This window comes from Martes martes (assembly GCF_963455335.1).
Source record: "Martes martes genome assembly, chromosome: 1".
Classification (NCBI taxonomy): domain Eukaryota; kingdom Metazoa; phylum Chordata; class Mammalia; order Carnivora; family Mustelidae; genus Martes; species Martes martes.
The window spans coordinates 118,050,156-118,071,354 of NC_137888.1; the positions used below are offsets into that span (position 1 = coordinate 118,050,156).

Here is a 21,199-nt window from a genome sequence, read left to right on the forward strand (position 1 = left end):
GTCCTCCTGGGAGAAGGAGAGGGTGAGCCTTGCCCACCACTGGGCCCAGGAGTGGGAACCTGTGTTTAGAATACAACAGTAGGAGGACCTGCTGTGTGCCTGAGAACTCCCAGAGTCACAGGGGTATGTGGGGGTCATCTGGGACTTCCTTGCATAGCATTCCTGAACAGGTAGGTGTTTGGTCTCTCCTTGATTGCCTCCTGAGATGGGGAGCTCCCTGGGGCCAGTAGTGGGTATTCTCTTATTAGACATTGCATTCGTTTCCTATTGCTGGTCTGACGAGTCACTATAGACTTAGTGGCTTCAAACAACACCAGTGTGTTCTGTTACTGTTCTGAAATTCAGAAGTCCACTGTGGATATTATTCAGCAAAAATCCAGGTGTCAGCAGGGCTGCATTCCTTTTGGAAACTGTAGGGGAGAATCCGTTCCCTTGCCTGTTTCGGCTTCTAAAAGCCATCTGCATCCCTTAGCTCATAGCCCCTTCCTCTGTTTTCAAAGCCAGCACTGTGGCGTCCTCAGATCTTTCTCTGAGTCTGACCTCTGGTTTGTTGTCCCATGTCTTTCTCTGACATTCTCCCTCCCTCTTACAAGAAGCCTTGTGATTATGTTGGACCCTCAGGGTAATCCCAGAGTCTCCCCATCTTGAGAGCTTTGACTTAACCACATCTGTGAAGTCCCTTTACCATGCAGAGTAACAGAGACATGGGTTCTGGGCATTGGGCTGTGGTCATCTTGGGGGGCCATCATCTGCCTCCCACAGACATGGTTTGGAAGCTTCTTTTGATTGAAGGGAAAATTGTTGTCTTGGTCATTTCCACCCACTGATTCCCATTCTAGACCCTGTCTTCCATATGACAGCCTGTCAAACATCTGAAAATTTCATGTTTCTCTTTTCTCTTTTCTTTCTGCACTAGACACCACGTCTCCTCCTCTGAGGACTCCATCAGTTTGTTAAATGTGCTCTCAGCCCTGAGTATGTTATTTGTCATTCTGGAGAGTTCCGCTGAACAGTTCTGTGATCTGGATCTGCCTCTTCCATTAACACATCCTAACAGGATGCCCACTTTCCCTTTTCTCTCCTGTTAAACAATCACATGGTACTGTTGAGGCGATCTTTAACTTCACTACCAAAAGCTGAAGGGCTTTAATTTTCCAAGTGAACCATAGTCAAGCCCAATTTTTGTTGTGTCCTGTTTGAGCACTTAAGCTTTTTAATCTACGTGTAAGACTTTCCATGGATTCCAGTTAAATTACAGTTTGGCAGTTCCCATTCTGAGAGTTGCATTCCGATGAGATACTGTAAAATCGCGTCTTGGTGGCGGGGGGGGGGGGTGGCGGGGGGGGCATTCCTTCCAACACCATGCTGCCTGCAAACCCAGCAAGTGGAACAATTATAGGCAGGAGTGTGGTCCCTTCTGTGGGGTGTTCTCCTTTGCTGGGATTCCTCCCTTGAGAGTGGTCCTCCAGTTGGGAAGTATTGACTTGAAAGGAACTTTGACTTCCCTTTTTATAGGGAAGATAAAGCAGAAACATGGGAGGCAAATCAGAGCATTTAAATGACCTGTCCCGGTGGGAGGAATGACCATCCCTCTTCGGAAGGAGCAAGTGCCGAGGGTGGCCCCCGATGTGCATCAGTAAGTGAGGCTTCCTGGAGCAGACCACACAGTGAGGCAAGTAGGAGTATACCCATGGGAGCGGTGGGACCAGCATGTTCACAACTGGCACTGCTCCAGAAAGTACAGGGCATGTGAATGTCATGGAGGAATGTCACGGGTGGAAGAATTGGGATTTGATATGCTGACCATGCAAGAGGGATCCATGCCTTCAGACAATAGACTGGGATTTGGTAGATGGTTTTTTTTTTTTTTTTAAAGATTTTATTTATTTATTTGACAGACAGAGATCACAAGTAGGCAGAGAGGCAGGCAGAGAGAGAAGAAGGGAAGCAGGCTCTCCACTGAGCAGAGAGCCCGATGCGGGGCTCCATCCCAGGACCCTGGGATCATGACCTGAGCCGAAGGCAGAGGCTTTAACCCACTGAGCCACCCAGGCGCCCCTGCTAGATGGTTCTAACTGAGTTAGCAGAAAAAGACCTTAGGATCAGGCAGGCCTGAGTTTAAACCCAGTAACACCAACTGCTGCTTGTATCACTTTGGGCTCAGAGCTCTTGTGAAGCAGTGTGTGTGTAGACAGCACCTGGAGCCCAGCCTGGCACAGAAGCCTGGCTTGCCGAGCACTGGGTCCTCTCTCAGTCCATGCCACCACCTCTGGGCAGGGCTCGAGGGGCCGCTGCCGTGAACCGCCAGGCTGTGCCTCAGGAGTTCCAGCATGGTGGGTGGACTTCCCAGTCCCTTCACCAGCACCATTAAAGCTCCAAGGAGCCTGCCAGTGCCTATGATGGCTTTTAGCAGTGTTTTCTTCTTGTTTCAAATGTATTAGTAAATAGTGTCATAAAACTGTCCCTCCCTTCCCCTCAGGAGCCAGAAACAAGCCTCTGATCCGTCTTCCTCCAGAAGGCTGTTTGTGCTGTACTGTGTCCGTATGGCCTGGGAGCTCGGGCTTCTCAGTCCGCTGACGTGGGCAGATTCCGGCCCCGTAATTCATTAGCCTACTGTCCCGGTTCTCTCCCTCTCGTATGTTTGGTTTTCCTGTCTTAAAATGGTTCACTGCCCTTTGTTTCTGTATTCTTTTGTAAATTGAAGAAGATGTAGAAGAAGGACCTGGCGTGCTTACATGGTAGAGGCCTCCTCTACGTCCCTCAGATGTTAGGTTTCTCTGCGTACAGCGCAGAGCCTGGAGGTGCAGGGCCTGTGGTCGATGAGGCGTGAGTGGCCTCAGCAGGGAAAGCTTGTCATTTTGGAGGAAAGGATATTCTATAATTGAGAGAATACCCAGCTTTTTTGTTCAGCCACCCGAACTCACCGTTCTGAGTTATCTTGCGTTTCAGAATTCTGCCCGGTGCTGTTTCTCTCCCTTCACTGCACACAGTCCTGCAGTGTTGGGAGACTCTCATGTCGCTCCGTAGAGAGAAGGGAGATTCTTGAAGCCCTCAAGGCTCCCACATACACGGTGCTTCAAGTCACTAATATCTCAGGGTGGTTGGGGTGGGATGTCTTTTCCCCCTCAACTGGAAAAGCCATACATACTCATTAAAGAAAATTTGAAAAACCATTCCATCGATAGATGTGTGGTCCGTCCTTTTTGTCTGCTCCTTCTTGGTGACCAGGATTAATTTGGACCATCTGGTCCACCTGGAGGAACTCCTTCCTCCCACACTGGTTCACATGCCTCCCTTCCAAAACTGTGCTTGCTCACATAGCTGCAGAATTATTCTTAGGTTTAGAAGAGTAGAAAGAAATGAAATAAATTGTTTATAATTCCTTCAGTCATACTTTAAGACTTTTTTTTTTCCCTGAGTTAGTGTGTCTGTGTCTGTGTACAATTTTGTGTCTTGCTTTTTTCAGGTAATATAATATCGTAGGCAGCCCTTAAGGTTGAATGACTTTGATACCTCATTGACTGGAACATTTCGACTCTCTTTCCACTGCAACCCCAATTACCCTCTCCACCCCTTCCCTTGAAGAGCAGCAGCTAGTTGAAGCATGAAGCTATCCAAGTCTTCATGGGGAAAGCAGTTTCTGGTATGAGGTCATTGTTGTATTTGCTTATTTAGTAAGGACTTTGAACTGAGCCTGGCTCCAGGCAGCACTAGTTCCTGCACATGGATGGAGCACCCCGCTCCTCCTTTCTTGTCTCTCATGGGGCAGCGGTGACTGGGTGGGTGCTGGGTTCCGGCCCCCAGTTCCTTGGCACACGTGGTCAGCTCGGGACTCCCACTCCGCAGCCGTGCCCATGGGTTTCAAGCTCTTGGGCTGCTGCTACATTTGGGGTTTTGTGGGAGAGAGGTCTGTTTCCCAACAGCCACCCTGGTCTGGAAGGTGCTGACTCAGAGCCTCGGGAGCAGCTGACTTCAGCACTCTCTCACAGTCCTTCCCACCCCTCTCCCTGCAGCCTGGGCCACAAGGGGCCATGTGCTTGTGGTCTGTCTTCAGGCAGGGGCTCTGGCAGAGCCAGGGCCAGGCTTGGCAGTAGGGACGTCCTGGAGAAACTCCTTCCGCTTCTCTCTTGGTCTCTTTGTCTATGGGAGGCTCACAGTCCCTTGTCCCGTTGCCCTCCCCTTCCCCCCAGAGGAGACCAAGGGGGAATGCGAGAGAGTCCAGGTTTTAACATGTCGTGTGGCATAAAAGTTAGTAGTGGAGCAATCGGACTAAGGTCCGGAAGCAGTTGAACAGCTTTTGTTACGAGTTTTGGCACACATCATGCCAATGTGTGTGCACTCAGGGCTGTTGTGTTTCCCTCTGGTTTCTAGAGGCAACAGAACCTAGTCTGTCCACAGACTGTCCCTGTGTGTGCAAAGGGAGCTTTTGGGAGCCACTGTGAGGTTTCTCTTCTTCTGAGTCTCATGAAATGTTGACCCTTCAGAATCCCTCTGTTCCTGGAACAGAAGTAGGACGTGGTCTGTTTAGTTGTTCTTAATGGAATAAAAGATGATTGCGCCAACCTTGTTCTTTGTTGGTTACCATACCCAAACAGTGCATTTCCTGGGATTTGAGTTATTCCGTTGTGGTAAACTGTTGAAATCGGTCTCAGCCCTGAAGTTTCAGTACCCTCCATACTTCGAGTGACTGCACTGGCGTACACTGAGTAACTCGCTAACGGTCAGCCTACTTCTTGGGTTTCACATATTGGGAAAACTTAAATAGGATATGGAATTTTGAACGGAGCCCTTTTGGTCTCGTGACTGTAAGACCCCAAAAGTACATCTAAGTGAGGTCTCAAATATTTTACTTCCTCTGATAGGCCATTCGGCCAGTTTTTATTTTATGTATATTTTTTCTTTTTAATCTAGATTTTTGTATAGATACATAAATCTTTTAATACGTGGCAGGCAGTCAGAGGCTAAGGGGCATCTGGAGTTCTCTCCTAAACATAAAACAATGGGAGCCACGGTAGTGGCATCATTGCCAGTGGCTAGAGCCAGGCTCCGGGTTTGGGCGGATGGTTTCCAGAACGCTTCATGAGGCTCTGTGACTCCTCTCCAGTTACAGCCTCCTCTGACATTAAGGCCTGGTTTTAGACTTCTCGATTCTTGCCAAATGAAACACCTCCTTTGGCAGTAGTTATCCAGCTATGTTTATAAAAGTCCTTCTCACCATATTTATCCTGTTTTTCTTCAGAAGTGTACTTTTCACACTCAGCATAAGTATCGCGGTGGCCGTTCCTGGGCCTGTGGTCACAGTTGTACCTTCTGCCACTGCATCAAAATTTGCATATTTCATAAATGGCTCATTAGAGGACCATTTTGAACGCACCTCCACAACCAAGGCCTCAAAAAGTACATTTTGAATTAAATGACACGTTTAATGTTCTAAGAAAGGGGCCCCTTGCCGGAATTGCTACCACTGTGCGCCTCAGGTGGGAGAGCCTAGAAAATTCTTCAGGTTTTTCACAATATATGTCAATCTCTGCTCAGTTTATTGATGGTTACCCAGGTGCTGATGGCAAATATAAGAATACAAAATACATGTATTTTCTAGAGATTGGGCTTCTTTTCCCCAAGGGAATATCCACATCACAGTTTCCCTTATCTGCTGTTACATAAATCCGAATTATGCACATGACAGCAAAAGTCAAGAGACTCATGTTCCATTGTATGGAGGCTCTAAGAACAGAATTCGTTACAGGATTCTTCAGTAATTATGATTGTAAGGAATGCTATACCCCTCATTAGTAAAGACACTTCCATGGAGACCATTTCCCAGTGCATGTGCAAGTCTGGATTCTAAACCTAGCAATGCCCCTTTCTGCCTCTGTTACCTTGGACTCTTGACTTACCCCCTCCCTGACAGATACATTCTTTTAAGTTTTTATTTAAATTCCAGTTAGTTAACACAGAGTATAAAATTAGTTGCAGGTGGACAGTGTAGTAATTCCAACAGTTCCATACAACACCCAGTGCGCATCGTGACAAGGGCCCTTCTTGTTACCCATCACGTATTTCACCTTCCCCCACCCACGTCCCTCCCAGTAACCCTCAATTTCTGGCAGATTTTCTTATCTGTCAAATACCCCAGGGAGTTGCGAGCATCAAATAGAACAATGTCCAGGGGTACCTGGGGGGGTTCAGTCAGTTGGGCGTCTGACTCTTGGTTTTGGCTCGGGTCGGGGTCTCAGGGATGTGGGATCAAGCCCCGTGTTGGGCTCTGTGCTCAGCGCAGTCTACTTGAAACTTTCTCTCTCTCCCTCTGCCCTTCCCCTTCACACACACACTCTCTCTCAAATAAATAAAATATTTGAAAAAGAAAGAAAGAAAAAGAACAATGTCTGTAAAGCTCCTTGGACAGTGTGAGTAAACATCACGGTCTGGTCTCCCCACCCCACTCCTTCCTGGAAAAACATTTTCTTCCACAGAGATAAATTTCAGAGACATTCATGGCATAAAACAGGTTGGTTTCAGAAATTCTCAACAGGCACCCCATGATCAAGAATTCTCTAAGAATTCCATCTGTATCCAGACATTGCTCAAGTTCACTTGAAAGACAGAAAGGTACCAACATTTAGGGCCTAGCTTTACAAGGAAACAGTACGTCTTTCAGACTAGCCGCTTGTACCAGATACGCTGGACTGCTTGCCTCGGGTCAGCTAGCTTCTTGCAGCTTGTGATTGGAGAGAGTTCTTTGGGAAAACCAGAGCATAGCAAGTACCCAATGTTAGTGCGGCTACAGATATGGAAACTGTGATCTCTGATTGCAGGTCATTTTGTTTTAGGAAGGTTGCTGATTTCATCTGATTCAGTAACAGCTCACTGAGCACCGTTCACATGCCAAGTGTTGTGCTGGGTTCCAGGGTTCCAGAGCTAGGGTTGCTTGAATTAATTTGCCATTGTTTGTTGCCTGTAGAATTTTCCACTTCTCAGAAACTTGCTAGGATTGAGGAATGAGGATATGAATCATTCATGCTTCTACCTTTACCATGCGGACTTGTACGAGCTCTTGAGAGACAAGGGAGAGGATATTGGGAAGCCGTGTTGAGAACCTGCCTTGTTCCATGCTCTGACCTTAGCTCTGGGAATGGAGTTTTCGTACTGCCCTTGCTCACTGCCCAGATTTTGTTTCGGCAAAGATCGTAAGCAGCAACTCACCAGTGATTCTGAAAAATGGACTATTCTAAGCATTGGATCGTACCTCACTGCGCTTCTCTCTCTAATTACAAAGGAAAATGTGCAAGAGCAGCCTCTGTGGTGAGGACCCTGTGCATGCCTTTGAACTTCAGGACTGATCCTTAAGGGCATGACACTTGGCTTATGAAAGAAATAATAATGAAACTTAAAAAGCAAAGGAAAATCCTAGGAAGACCATGAGAATGCAAAAAATAAGATCTCAGTCATGGGTGGTATTAGTTTTTGGATGTTATAGAATAACACATAGACAATTTCCCATTCTTAGTTAAACTGAGCACTTAAAGGGTTGGTTTCATTTCTTGGTTGTTGAGCCATAACTTTGAGTTTGGTCTTGATTTGGAAACTGTGACATAATCGATTATAGGCCTCTGCTGCTCGATGCCTCTGGTGGGGTGGGGTGGAATTGGATGGAGGAACCCTGTTCTCGCTTGGGGTGAGTGTCCATGGCTCTAAGAACACTGACCTAAGAACACCACCCAGATGCAAACGCTCCCTAGTGTCTGGAAGTTGCTCTGATTGAGTCTGACCTGCTGCAGCTTTGGCTTCCTCTGTCTGGGACATCTTCCTAAACCCTGCCTGTTGCCCTCTGACCCAGAGAATAGGGTCACTCCAATTACTCCAGCTCACAACCACTTCCCTGAAAAGTTTTGATCAGGTGACCCCGCCATCCCTAAGCTAAAGGAATATACTTCCCAAGTTAGTATGTTATTTTAGCATTTTGCTCTCGTCATGTTCCCACAAAATAGTGGGATTATTTGTGTCTTGTGCCTTTCCTAAAAACATCAGTCGCACACAGTGGATCAACATTGTATTACCTGTTTAACGGTTTACACTTGGGGAAACTGAGACCCAGAACTGGGACTCAAGGTCACTGTGATTCTTTTAAGTAGGCTCCATGCCCAGTGTGGAGGCCAACTCGGGGCTGGAACTCATGACCCTGAGATCAAGACCTGAGCTGAGATCAAGAGTTGGACACTTGTCCAGATGAGCCACCCAGGTGACCCATATGATTCTTGATTAGAGAGTCAGACCAGGAGAACCTTGCAAATAAATAGTTACCTCATTTCTACCTAATTTTACTTATGTTGATTAGTGTGGGGCCCTTCCCAAACCTCCAAATTACCAATCCAGCCTTTGCTGCCGCCACCACCCAAGCACTGAGCCCACATTTTCCAAGTCTTACCTAATCAGTGCTATTTATTTCAGTCAAAATTTTAGGAAACATTTAGTGTCTGTTTTCCTAAGTGAGTGTTTGGGTTGCATAAGGATGTATCAGACACAGCAGGTGAGGCTGAAGGACACATGTGAACCAAGGGACTGGCTGAGGTACCCACCCTTTTATGACAATTATTTGATGGAAGACAGAATGTTCCTCTTCGTATTCAGTGCGCGTCTGTCTGTTTTTATTGATTATGCTGAACCCACTTTCCTGACAGGAACCTCTGTTCGCCTGTTCTAATTTATAAACCACTTTTGACATGAATGATGTCACTTAGTTGTTGTTACTCTACCAGGCTATTGATGTGGCTGTTACTGATCCGACCCAAGTGAAAGACACTGTGGCTGAGAAGACTGGCCCTGTTGGCCACACTTCCCACCAGCGGTTGACCCAACGCCTTGACCCAATAAAAGCCCACCTCCCCTAACCCTCAGGGGTATTCTTGGGCAGCTGCTTCCTGCCATCTTGTGGCTTGGCTTGGCTCCTGGCAGCCAAGCTTCAGCGTGGCCCACTCATGTGACATTCCAGACCAGCTCTGTCCATTAAGAATGCTGCACCCGACTCTGAACAGTGGCCAAATGAGGGTGGAATATGGCAACTGTTAGCCAACCACAACACGACAGATCTCCAGGTTGAAAATAGTAATCCTCTCATCCTGTTGCAGTGATCAAGAGGGTAGCAAATTCATGTTTCTCCAGATGTGGTTGGCATTCCCGCAGCAGTGCCTGCCAGGTGGATTGGGCAAGTTAAGCCAGATTCAAGATGTTGATCTGAGAAACCTCTGTTTCTTTTGGCCACAGGCCCTCTGTTTTTCTTTCTGAGTCAGCATTCCTTAGGGTCCTGTGAGGACTATGGTTCGTCTCACTCAGCTGTTTACAGACTTCTCTGAAACTGGAAAGATGAGTTCATTAAAGAATACAGATTTTTCCACTTCCATCCATTGCTTTAATCTCCTGTGATTGGTAAGTTGGGCCAGAGACCAAGTCCTTTCCTTGCCGTCCTCGTGTGAAATGCTATAGTAATTCAAGGGACTTGGCAGCCGGGCATCAGCATTGAGAAATCGGGTGCTAAGACAAGAAGGGCAGAGGCATCCGTTGAGAGGGCTGTTGCCTTTGACAATGGAGTCTTAGCTTTCGGGCCAATGCTGTCATCTCAGAACGTAATGCTGAGGTTTGGAGAAGCTTAGCTTAAAAGCAACATCACCTCACTTGTTTAGCGGCAGTCCTATTTTGCTGCTCAAATACAACATGAATGCAGCATATGGTCCAGCAGATGAAGACAGAGAGTGAGGGGCTCGTCAGGACGTTGCCCCTTGGGAAGCACCATCAGTTGACCTTGTTAGGGCTGGTTCATTGACACGAAGCCAAGGACAGAGGAGCAGCTAGCCCTGAGACTGAGGATGCATCATTGTTCATGTGTCTGAAGAGCCTGTGGCTGGAGAAACCTGAACAGTATACCAGAGCAAGAGTATGGTGCAAAGCTTGTGACTTCTGCTTGACTGTGACCATGACCTGCCAAAGGAAAAAGAACTGTTAACCATTTTTTCCTCATGGTATTCTAAATCTCTGGATTTCTTAGACATGTGTTAAGAATTTGAAATACCTCAAGAATCACATTTAAGTTCATAAACCTCAACAGTACTTCTCTATTCCCTTTCTAATTTACAGCTTTGGATGTCTTCCCTCAGGGCCTCAGGCTTGTCCTGATGATGTTCCCAGCCTCTAGCGACATGTTCTGAGCATCTCCTGTGTGCCTGACAATTCTAGGCATTGGGCAAACAAAAAGAAAACACCCATCTTTGATTTGTACGGGTTTGCAGGCTAACAGGTTGAGGCAAATGAGTAAATAAACAAATATGTCCATGTGATAAGTGATTTTATATCTACATTTTCCTCTTAATGAAGTCTTCCGTCAGCTCTTGAACATGCTCAGGTCTCTTCATTCTAAAAAATAAATAAATAAATAAATAGAGAAAGAGAAACCCTTAACCTCCCACTTCTTACTTCCCTTTCTTTCCTCCATATTCGCAGCTGTATTTCTTTTTTTTTTTTTTTTTAAAGATTTTATTTATTTACTTGACAGACAGATTACAAGTAGGCAGAGAGGCAGGTAGAGAGAGAAGGGAGGAAGCAGGCTCCCTGCTGAGCAGAGAGCCCGATGCGGGACTTGATCCCAGGACACTGGGATCATGACCTGAGCCGAAGGCAGCGGCTTTAACCCACTGAGCCACCCAGGCGCCCCCGCAGCTGTATTTCTGAAAACATTTGTCCCCGCCCAGTCCGCCCTCACCTCAGTCCAGTTTGGATTCAAAGTCTTCCCAGGTCCCTCATGGCCTTGTGCTACTACAGCTCATAGACTTTTTCAGCCTTCGTCTTGACTTTCCTGCCTCGGTTGACACTGTTGGCCACACCCACCTTGAAATGCGCTCTCACGTAGTTCGGCCACCACTTTGAGTCCCCTTTTCAGGTCCTTCACCTCTAGCGACCCTCTCGGTGGCTGGTGTGGCCGTCCTCTCCCTCATCACGCCCATACTGTCCCATTGCCGAAACCTGCTGCCGAGCTCCTTTCAGCCACTCGACTTCTTGACATCTCCACTGGGTGTCTTAAATGCACCTCAGTCTCACGATGGCTCAAACCGGTCTCCAGCTCTTTCTCCCGGTCATGATTCTCATTCTCCTCATCTCCCCTTTACACAACCAGAAACCCAGGAATCGTCCTTCTCCCTACCTTCTCCTCACTGCCCACATTCCGTCTGCCACCAGGTTGTCCCCTGACCGCTTATATTTCTTCCAAATTCATCTTCTTTCCATCTCCTTGACCACCCTTCTGGTCTGCCTGCAAGGTGATTGCTGCAAACCAAAACACGCCAGTGTTCAGCACCTCACACATGTTTTGCAATGGCCAGAAGCTGGGGTGACTCAAGGGAGGGGCCTGGATGCTGGTCCACAAAATAGAAATGCAAAAGCTGGGCTACAGGTGATGAGGAGCCAGGAAAGGGCTCTATGCCAGAGTGTCATCACGGTTTACATTTTAGAAAAGCCCTGTGGCAGCCTCGTGGAGCCTGAGTTGGGGGAGGGGCAGGTGCACCGTGGGAAGGCAGCCCGGTGGATGCTGCCTCCAGGTGAGGCTCTCTGCTGACCTCAAGCCACAGGAGTTTGTTGTCAGGCCATTTGGGAGCCAAAGGATAAACTTAAACTCCTTAGTCTAATAGGCCTCCTTTCTCCATCCTCTTCCTTCCTGCATCCTCAGACATCCTCCTCTCCCTCCTGTCTGTCTGTCCATCCATCCGATTCTACATACATACACTAGGATTGTATCTGTGTCCCCACCCTTGCTTCCCACTCTGGTACATCTCTCCTCTTCAGATACTTCCTTTCCTGGCTGTGCAGTGTTTTCATCTTCGTGAATGATCTCATGCAGCTTTGGTTTTTTGCACCCAAAATGCCTTCTCTCTTCTGCTATTCCAGAACCGATAGCTGAGCCTGGAGCCCATATAAGTGCTCCAAATTTCTCCCTGCTCTGACCTTGAGCAGTATTATGACAGTGGGTGAGGAACTGTCGAGCCCTCCCAGTCTGCTGCCTTTACTTTACAGAAGAGGCCAAGGGGCTTAATGATCAGAGATTAAAAGAGCCATTCTTGGAGCGCCTGGGTGGCTCAGTCTGTTGAATGTCCGACTCTTGGTTTCAGCTCAGGTCATGATCTCGGGGATTGGGCTCCATGACAGCTCCGTGCTCAGCACGGTGTGCTCAAGATTCTGTCTCCCTCTCGCTCCGCACCTCCTGCATACGCTTTCTCCCTCTCTCTCTAAAATAAATAAATAAATCTTTAAAAAAAATTTTTTTTTAAATGAAAAGAGCCAGGCTTGGGGGTGGTCCTGTTGCACATTTTCAACTCTACTACCCTGGGCCGCTTGAGCATTTATCCTAGGTACTGTTCTAACTTGTGTCGCTTACTCACGACTGGGTTGTGCTACAGAAACCATACAGGTAGTGGTTAGGAATGTGGGCTCCAGAGTTAAACACATGTGGTTTAGATCCCTGCCCTGGCACCTACTTGCCCTGCAGCTCTGGGGAAGTTACTTGGCCTCATGTGGCCTCTGTGTGCCTCATTTTCCGTCCCTGAAAATCAGGGGTGGCACAGGGCCATTGGGAGGGCTGATGGGATCATTCACGTGAAGTGCTTTAGACAGTGCCTGCCCCCCGTGAGTAGTCATGAGGTCCCTCTAGGTTAGGAGACTTTAAGCATGGCTTCGTGTCTCAATGCAGTGAAAAATCGCTTGAAGGCAGTGAGCCGTCCCCTCTCTGTGGCACATTGCACAGAAACTCCCCGATCCTGTTCAGTAGACAAGGCATGATCCCCCTTTCCCTGATGAGGGAACTGGACCGAGGCCCGGAGACAGCAAGTAGGTAGCCGAGACAGCCCCACAGTGTCACTGAGAAAAGACGTCCCCAAAGCGAGCCATTCCAAGGCATCTCAAGTAGAGTGACAGGATACGACGTAGCCGGTCAGAGAGCTGAGCTCGGGGCTTGGTGTGGAACGAGGCCACGCCGTGCTCTCATCGGGGAGCAGCCCTTCCAGGGCATGTTCTCCCGTCGGTGACCGCCCTTGACAGGAGAGCACCACGTTCACGGACTCAGAAAGCCCGTGACCCCAAAGGTACACCTGTGGAGAGCGACCTGTCCAGAGGGTTATTCAGTGGTTGCTGAGGTGCCTGCAGCCAGGCTAAGGTCATTTGCATTTCAAAACTCTCCATTCTTTACTTTTTCTGGAACCATAGTCAGTGTACAGAAGGGAAAGTTGAAGTAGTGGGAGGGGATTCCCACGGGACCAGACTCAGAAACACCCCGACACCAGTGGGCGGCGCGGGCGCGGCAGGGACGCGCTGAGGACGTGAGAGGGCCTGTTATGTAACATGGACCTGCTTGTCGGCACGGAGAGTACTTCCTAGGAGGGATTTCCCCTTCCTGCTCGAAAAGCCCCGGCCAGGGAGGCCATGCCCTCTGGAAGCCTGGATATGTGTTTGGCCCCAGAGAGGTCAGCCCTCGTCTGGCGTTGGTCCTGCATTACTCGTGTTTGTGCCAGGATGTCTGTGACGACAAGGGCCCTGTCTGCGGTGTGTCCACAGGCTCAGAGCGGGGACTCCGACACCTCCACCCCTGCCACCCCCGGCCCCCCGCCAGGTTACAGGAGGCAGGACCATGGGCTGTGCTCCTGGTTGCCGTGGTGCCCTGACTGGGCAGCTCTCAGGACTCTGCGTCTCACAGACACGGGTGACTGGAAGCACATAAAGCTGGCAGTTGGTTTCCTGCTCTTTTGAAGCCGATTGTTGGGAGAATTCAAGACCCGACTTTGGTGACACAAACCACCCAAATGAGCAGAAAATTTTCAGAACACACCCCTTTTTCTTTCTTCTCACCACTTCCTGTTTACAGGCTACCTCTTCTGAGAGGAGGGGAGACTGGGGGGCAGAGTTCTGAGAGAGGGGGTGCTGGGTCTGTGAGGAGAGGAAGCAAGGAAAGAGAGGAAGTGAGCAAGCAGTCTGCTTGCGTGTGGGGGCGTGGGGGGCACTGACTGGAGAGAGGGAGGGAGGGAGGCAGGACCAGGAGAAAGAGAAGGGGAACCGGGCTTAGTCCTCTCTCCGCTCCCTAGCCTTCGGAGAGCCAGAGTGGACTCCCGGCAGGGACTGGAACTGCTGCCGAGGGAAGCCACAATGTGTTCCAGAGCTGGATGGAAACTATTTGGGGCCAGCTGTGGAGAGACAGTTTGTGCCCTGAGGGTCTGGTGTCTGCCTGGTTGTGACCCCTTGCTCCTGCGCCAGATGAGAACGGGGAGAAGAGAATCACTTCTTGGTTCTGCCCATCTCAGGCTGACTTCTTCCTCCCTCAAGCCCCCCGGTCCTCAGGCATCTCCTCTGAGGTCACTCCATGGCTGTCTGGGTCCTTTGCAGGCCCAGAGTCCAAGTCCAACTTGGGGATGAGGGGGAGTGGCGGCTTCCCTCCTGGGCCACCCTGTGCTGCCTCAGACGTACCTCAGAGAGCAACCCCAGCAGGACCGTGGGCACTCTTATGGTGTCAGGCTCCCCACCAAGGCTCTGGAGGCTGCTGAGCACCCGTACCAAGTCCTGGGTGTTCTCGCCTTGGGTTAGACAGGGATAGGTAACTCATGCGAGCTTTTACCCCTGGCAGTTTTGGACCCAGCCTCCCAGAAAGTACTACCCCCGCTCTCCTCTGAGATCTGGTCCGGGCTCCCTTCCTCCTGTACTCCCAGTATAGCACCAATGATGTGGAAGCTAGCTGGCGTTTATTGAGCGCTTACTATGCTAAATGCTGACTGAGTGCTTCACGTAGGTTAGGCGATTTAATGCATATGACAACCCAATGAGGGAGGCATTTTTAATCAGCCCCACTTTACAGTGAGGAAACCAAGATACAGAGGGGTTAAACATCAGTAACTGCTGGTAAGTGGCAGGTTCCAGGGACCAGCTCAGGCGTTCTGATTCTGGAAGCCACATGTTCACCACACTCCACGGCCCTGTTTTCCCAGCGTTTCCCTGTGTCCCCATTCTCCACCTCCTGTGTTCCACGGTAAACAGGCTCCTCTTCATTCTGAGCCCCTGCAGAAGTCCCCACTCCCCCTCTTTCCTGAGACGGGTGGGCCTTGAGAACAGTTGGTGGGGACTGAGGGGCTGGCCCCTCCTGGTCAGCAGTCTCCCAGCTCCTCAGGGCCCCCTTTAGATCCTTGCTTTCCACCTCCAACCCCCTCCCCTCCTCCGAGGGCGTACCATCCAGTTGCACCAGGCTTGACTTTCCCCTTCCCTGTCACTTACTGACATCCTGGCCATTCCTTCATTCCCCGAAGACTCTGGTGGCTGCCTCATGCTCGCCCCTTCCCCCAAACCCCACCGTCCCTGCCTCTCCCCGTGACGCTGTCCACTGTGTTGGTGTCCACGTGCCCAGCTTGCTCAGCTCTGGTAGCAGCTCACAGCAGTTCTGGCCCATTTCCTGGACAACCCCATGCCCCAGATACCGAGTTAGGGCTTTACCTACAACAGCACTGTATTTCTTGGCGCCATTTCCATGAGGAAGACATAGTCCTCATTGACAGATGAGGAAACAGATCTTCAGATGGGTTTGGGGACTTGCCTGAGGTGACATAGTAAATGGTGAAGGACAGACTTGAACTTGGCTCCGTGTAGCCCCTCAGCCTCTCTCGACTCGGCTGGAAGCTTGAGCATCCCACTCCGGCCACAGCCCTCCCCGCTCAGCTTGCCTCCCCTTTTCCCTCATCTCTCTCTGCTGTGATCTCTCCTCTTTAGAGCTTGCCATTCCCTCGATCCCTCTGTTTCCCTCCAAGTCTTCTCTCTTCTGAATCTTTGTCTTCAGTCAGAAGAGTACGCAGATCGATCCCATCTTCAGAATATCCTGTCTGCCTTTCTCCCCGTCTCCTCCTTACCTTGCACAACCAGATCACATGTGGGAGCTGCCTGCTTGCAGCTGCCTCTCTACCGGCTGGACTGTGCCCTCAGCCCTCCGGACTGTGCCCAGACCCAGCAGCCATTTGGGATTTGCCCTTCTTGATCTCTTGTTGCCCTTACCAGGCCTTCCTCTCATGTCCCTTTTAGCTTCCAGGCCACTGGTGCTCCTCTCTCCTCTAGCAGCTCCTCCCCAGCCTGCCCCGAGGGCGCCCCTTCCTCTTAATAGTCGGCATTCTGTTTTATAAAGGGAGGGAAGGGGCCGTGTCTTGGCCCACAGCCCACACAAGCACCGTTGTGCTGATGGAAAGCTGTTGAATTCTGTGGAGCTGAAATTCTGTATAAATAGACACATTTACAACTTCCTGTCCATTTAGCTATCAATCATTCTAACGAAGGTAGTAATAACTTGCACGTGGAGCGAGCCACAGCTTACAGAGTGCTTTCACATGCCCTTCCATATCCCTACCTTTGTGCAGTGAAAATATTTTTATGTCTGCACAGTATGAAACGGGCATCATTAAGTTCAGCTCAGTCTGCCAAGGCGCTGAGGGCAGCATTATAAACGAGCTGTGTTCTGCTGAAGAGTCCTTGCATATGCCCTCTGGGTGTTGTTGGCCAGGATCAAGTCCCCAGTCCCCCATTTAGTTTTACTGGTGATTGGTAGGTTATTGATCCTTGGGACGAGGCCAAATGGCCCTTGTTACTTTAATAACATGTTCCTTTCCTACTAGGGCATTAGGAGAGGCTAAGGGCCGACCGGAAGATGTGGGGAATCTCCGTGCATGTAGCTTGGGGGAGAGGCGGGTTGAGGCCCAGCTGCAGGGTCTGAGACATTTGGGTTAGGTTGAAGTGTAGCCAGACCTGCCTAATTTTGGAAGACCTGTATGGGTCACGCTTTTTAAATGGAAGCTTTAAACCAGGACAGCCAGTAGCTCTAACTCGTGTGCTGGCCCCACAGCTGGTAGAACCTGCTTGGAGTACTGTGCTAGGGGGAGGCCAAGCCAAGGTCGGCCATAGGTGGGAAGGAGGATGTGGCAGCACGAGCCACATCTGTGCCATAGCTGCTTCAGGCTGTCTTCGAGAGTCAAAGAACTGCTTCACAGCCTGAACTGGGGCGAGCAGGGGAGCCAACAGGCCGCTGAAGACAAGCCCTTATGAGGCTTCAGCCGTGACACCAGGCCAGGATCCGCTGTTTCCCTGATTTGGCTTGTTAGGACTTGACTTGAGTCGTCAAATATTTGAGGCCCAAACTGCATGAAGAAGGGTTTTCTGTTGTCCCACAGCCCCTCAGCAGCTCCCCAGTTGCTTGCTTACTGCAGTGGAGGGGACCGGGGCTGTCTGCGCTCTGTCCGCTCTGCAGGGGGCTTGCACACTGTTTCTTGTCGATGTTGGCTACTCAGGTGTTGTGGGAAGCTTCCTGCAGTGGCTCATGTCTGGTAGTGAGTCCTGTCCCTCTCTTGCCCTTGATCCCCGACTTTCTCTGCTTGAGCCTGGATCTGGGGCACACTCAACTTCACTGACCTCTGGCTGGGTTTGGGAGCTCTTGCTCCAGCAGGGTATCAGACGTACCCAAGGCAGCCAGGCTTATGGCTGATCTGGGGTCACGGGGGGAGAGTTCAGAGCAGCAGGTACCCTTGCTGACCTTCTCAGCAAGCAGATCCCATCACTTCCATGCCCAGGCACCGTGGGGGACAAGTTCTGCCTTCCACACACACACATACATCTCACCCGAAACCCAAGTCTTCAACAAAATAATACCCTACCTCTTCTCCAGAAGAGGCACTTCAGAATACAAGGGCAGGTTGTATTTGGTTAGTGTATTGCTGCCACACACACAGCTGGGAGGGAAACACCCCTTACTTTCTGAAGAAAAAGCAGGGTCTCCGGCCTGGGTACCATCTTGCTGCTTGTAAAGACAGCACTGACCGTGCCATTCGCTCTTTGTGTCTTTGCTTTATGGGAAGGTGTGATGTACAAGCTGCTGGAGAGCACCAGAGCTGTATTAGAAACCTATCCCAGAAGCACTCACCTCTGCAGCTCACTTTGAAATCCATTTTGGCAACTACTGATGGGGAGACAGAGGGGTGGTATGTGAGAATCTGCTAACAGTGGAACGTGGGTGGCAAGTACATAGACGTTCACCGTACAATCCTCTCAACTTGGCTGCCAGGTTTGGAAATTTTCATAATGAAGTTGTGTGTTGGGGGGATTACCCCAACAGTGACCCATTTTTAATTGAAAACAGGCCCTTGACCAGTGTGGCCCCTGAGGCTGGAGAGGGAAGGGGTCGTGCAGATTGGATCCATTTCATTTGGGAAGACTTCCTATGGGAGGTGGTTTCCTGCCTGCCCCGGCTCAGAACCCATGCTATTCACTGGCTGGGTGACAGGAGGCTGTGCAGCCCCCTCCTGCCATGCGTGAGTGCCCTCTGGCCCCCTGCCCTTGCCTGGGGTAACCCTGGGGCAGGGGTGCTGCTCCCTCCTGGGCCTTATGTCCACATGCCAGCCTCCAGGCAGTTAAGGGCACTCACAGCCTCCTGCTGACCGGGGCCTGGCTCTCCTCACCTCACTCAGAGAGCTGCCATATGGCTCGGTGCTGCCTGGGAGATGGGAGGGTGCTCTGTTTCTGCTGCAGCTCCGAGCCCCGGTGCAGGCGGACAGGCTGTCTGGCCCAGGAGGCTCGGTCTCTCCAGATGGCCTCCCTCCTGCCTGCAGATTCTAGGCACTGTGGAGCAGACAGAGCAGAAGGGGGCAGTAAGCGGCCAGTAAGGACGCTCTTTGGAATGAGGTCCTGACCTAAATTGTGGGTCATGCTCATTGCTGGGCTCACAGAAGGTGCCGGGATCCAACTACCCGGGTAACTGGCTCCCGTGTGGGAGTAAAATGCAAGGCCTGCACCTGTGTGATGCCCACGGCGCGAGTCTCCTGGAGGTGGAAGTAGGTGCTCAGTCATGCCAGTTCTTGCAAGACAACATCCGGAAGGAAAACATGCAGTAATAGCATAAGGGAGAGTTTGTGAAGTGAGAGTTTGCAACAGAGAGTGCTGCTTTCTGCCTGTGTGAGGCCAGAGGTTTGAAAGTCCAGTCAGGCCCTTGGTCCCTTTGGACGTTGGTGTGCCTCATGCTTTTCACCAAGCGACATGTTCACTTGCTCACACTCACACATGCTTGTCCTCCAGGCTGAGGGAGCCTCTGCCCTTGGTGCCTGCAGAAATTCAGGGGAGGCCCAGCCCCTCCCACCTTGCAGGCCGGGACAAGCGTCCCTCCTGCAGAGGGGAGCAGGGTGCGCCTCAGCTGGCTGTCATCTCGGTGCGGGCCTGCTCTGCCCCCTTTCCTCCTGAGAGGCGGTGGGTGCTGGAGGTCACACTCCCTGGTGCGAGTCCTGGCTCCCGGCTGCTGGCTCATGACCTCCAGCAGGCCTTCATCTCTGTGTCTTGGCTACATCAGCTGTGGAGGGAGGACGCCAAGGGTCCCCTCGAGGCACAGCTGTCAGAACTGCTCGCGTTTGTGAAGGCTGATGGAGGTGGAGTGAGGGCTGTTCGGCTAGCCTCCACGGCCCCCGCACGCGCTCCGGGTCTGGGGCCAGAGCGAGAATTTAGCCTCGCTGCCCACTGGGCCTGTAACAAATTACCACAGAGTGAGTGGCCTTTAACAACACAGGTTTATTCTCTTGAATTCTGGAGCTCCGAGTGTGCAGTTGCTTCCACTGGGCTAGAGTCACGGTGCTGGCAGGGCCGGACTCCCTCCGGGGCTCTGGGGAGGATCCATTTCCTTGCCTCCTCCAGCTTCTAGAGCTGCATTCCTCACAGTTCTTGGCTCTCCGGCCTCTTCCTCCATCTTCAAAGGCCGAAGCTAGCGTCTGGCTTCTGTTGTCCCACTGCCACTGCCTTCTGTGATCAGATCCACCTTTGTCTTCATCTCCTGTGGATCCTTGTGATGGCATCGGGGCTACCTGGAGAGTCCAGGAGACGCTGTCATCTCAGAATCCTACACGGAGTCACATCTGCAGTCTCTTTTGCTGTGGGAGGTGATGTTCGCAGGTTCCGGGGATTAGGACATGGACCTATTTGGTGGCTGTTCTTTACATGACAGTTGAGACAGGAAGAAACTCCCTGGGGTCCTGGTCCTGTGGCGTCCCTTGGCCAAATTCTGAACCGGCGGGCAGCACTGCCCCAGGCCTGGCTGCGCCGCACATGCTGCCTGGACCCCGGCTGCCGAAGCCTGTGAGCACTGGGCCCTGTGTGCCCAAACAGCGCTGCAGGACACCATCCGTGTCCCTGGCCCATGGTAGGGCACAAGGGGTGGGTTTGGGGTTTTTGCAGGCAGGTTGCTGACATGCTACGTGTGTCCCTTTAGGCCATGGCGAGTGTCACTGTGGAGAATGCAAGTGCTACGCAGGATACATTGGGGACAACTGTAACTGCTCGACAGACATCAGCACATGCTTGGCCAAAGATGGCCAGATGTGCAGTGACCGTGGGCACTGTGTGTGTGGGCAGTGCCAGTGCACGGAGCCAGGAGCCTTTGGAGAGACATGTGAGAAGTGCCCGACCTGCCCAGACGCTTGCAGCACCAAGAGGTAACGGCACCCTCACTCTCGCTTCTCCCCCCAGACGAGGCCTGTCTTCCAGCCCATTGGGCCCTGGGGCTGGCCAGCTTCTTCCTCCCATCCCCCACGTCTTCCACTGCCCAGTCGTGCAGGGGAGCGAGACTCTTACGAACAGTAACTCGGTATTAACTACACTATATAGTAAAATAGTGTTCTTGAAATGCTGGTTCCATGGGGATTTTGTAAGGAAATAAAAACAGGACAACAACAACAAAAAAGACTGCTATTCTATTGCCAAATTTAGAAGTTACCAGATCACTGAGTTCAATTAAACCGGTTTTGGTACCAACATAGTGGCTTCTCAGAGCCGTTCGAGTGTTACTGAGTTTTTCAGAAGGGCCTTTAGCACACGTCTGGTTTTCCAACGAGTTTGATCCTCTCCCTGACATTAACATTTCCCAAATAATGTTTCACAGGATGCCTGTTTGGCAAATGCAGCTTCGAACAAAACATAATCAGAAGGTAGATTGGGTAGGAGGGCATCTGACCTAGATAAGGCCTGCCAGCAACAAACCACAATGGCTTGTGAATTTTCTGCTCCATTTATAGAGATAATGGAACATGGGCCCTGTGCTGCTGCTGAATGCAGAGATTGTCCGGACAATGGGCACCCGGCCTCCGCTGCCTTGGCCACAGGGTCACGTTCCGCAGGCTGA

General features: G+C 50.8%; 1 protein-coding gene across 1 annotated transcript in view; it reads left to right on the plus strand.

Annotated features, from left to right (window-relative positions):
- ITGB5 (integrin subunit beta 5) overlaps positions 1 to 21,199 on the plus strand; it is a 113,431-nt gene that overhangs the window by 82,363 nt on the left and 9,869 nt on the right. The window contains exon 11 of the mRNA XM_080796275.1: positions 20,291 to 20,513. Within this exon, the coding sequence (XP_080652401.1) occupies positions 20,291 to 20,513 (223 nt within the window). The remainder of the gene's footprint in view (positions 1 to 20,290; positions 20,514 to 21,199) is intronic.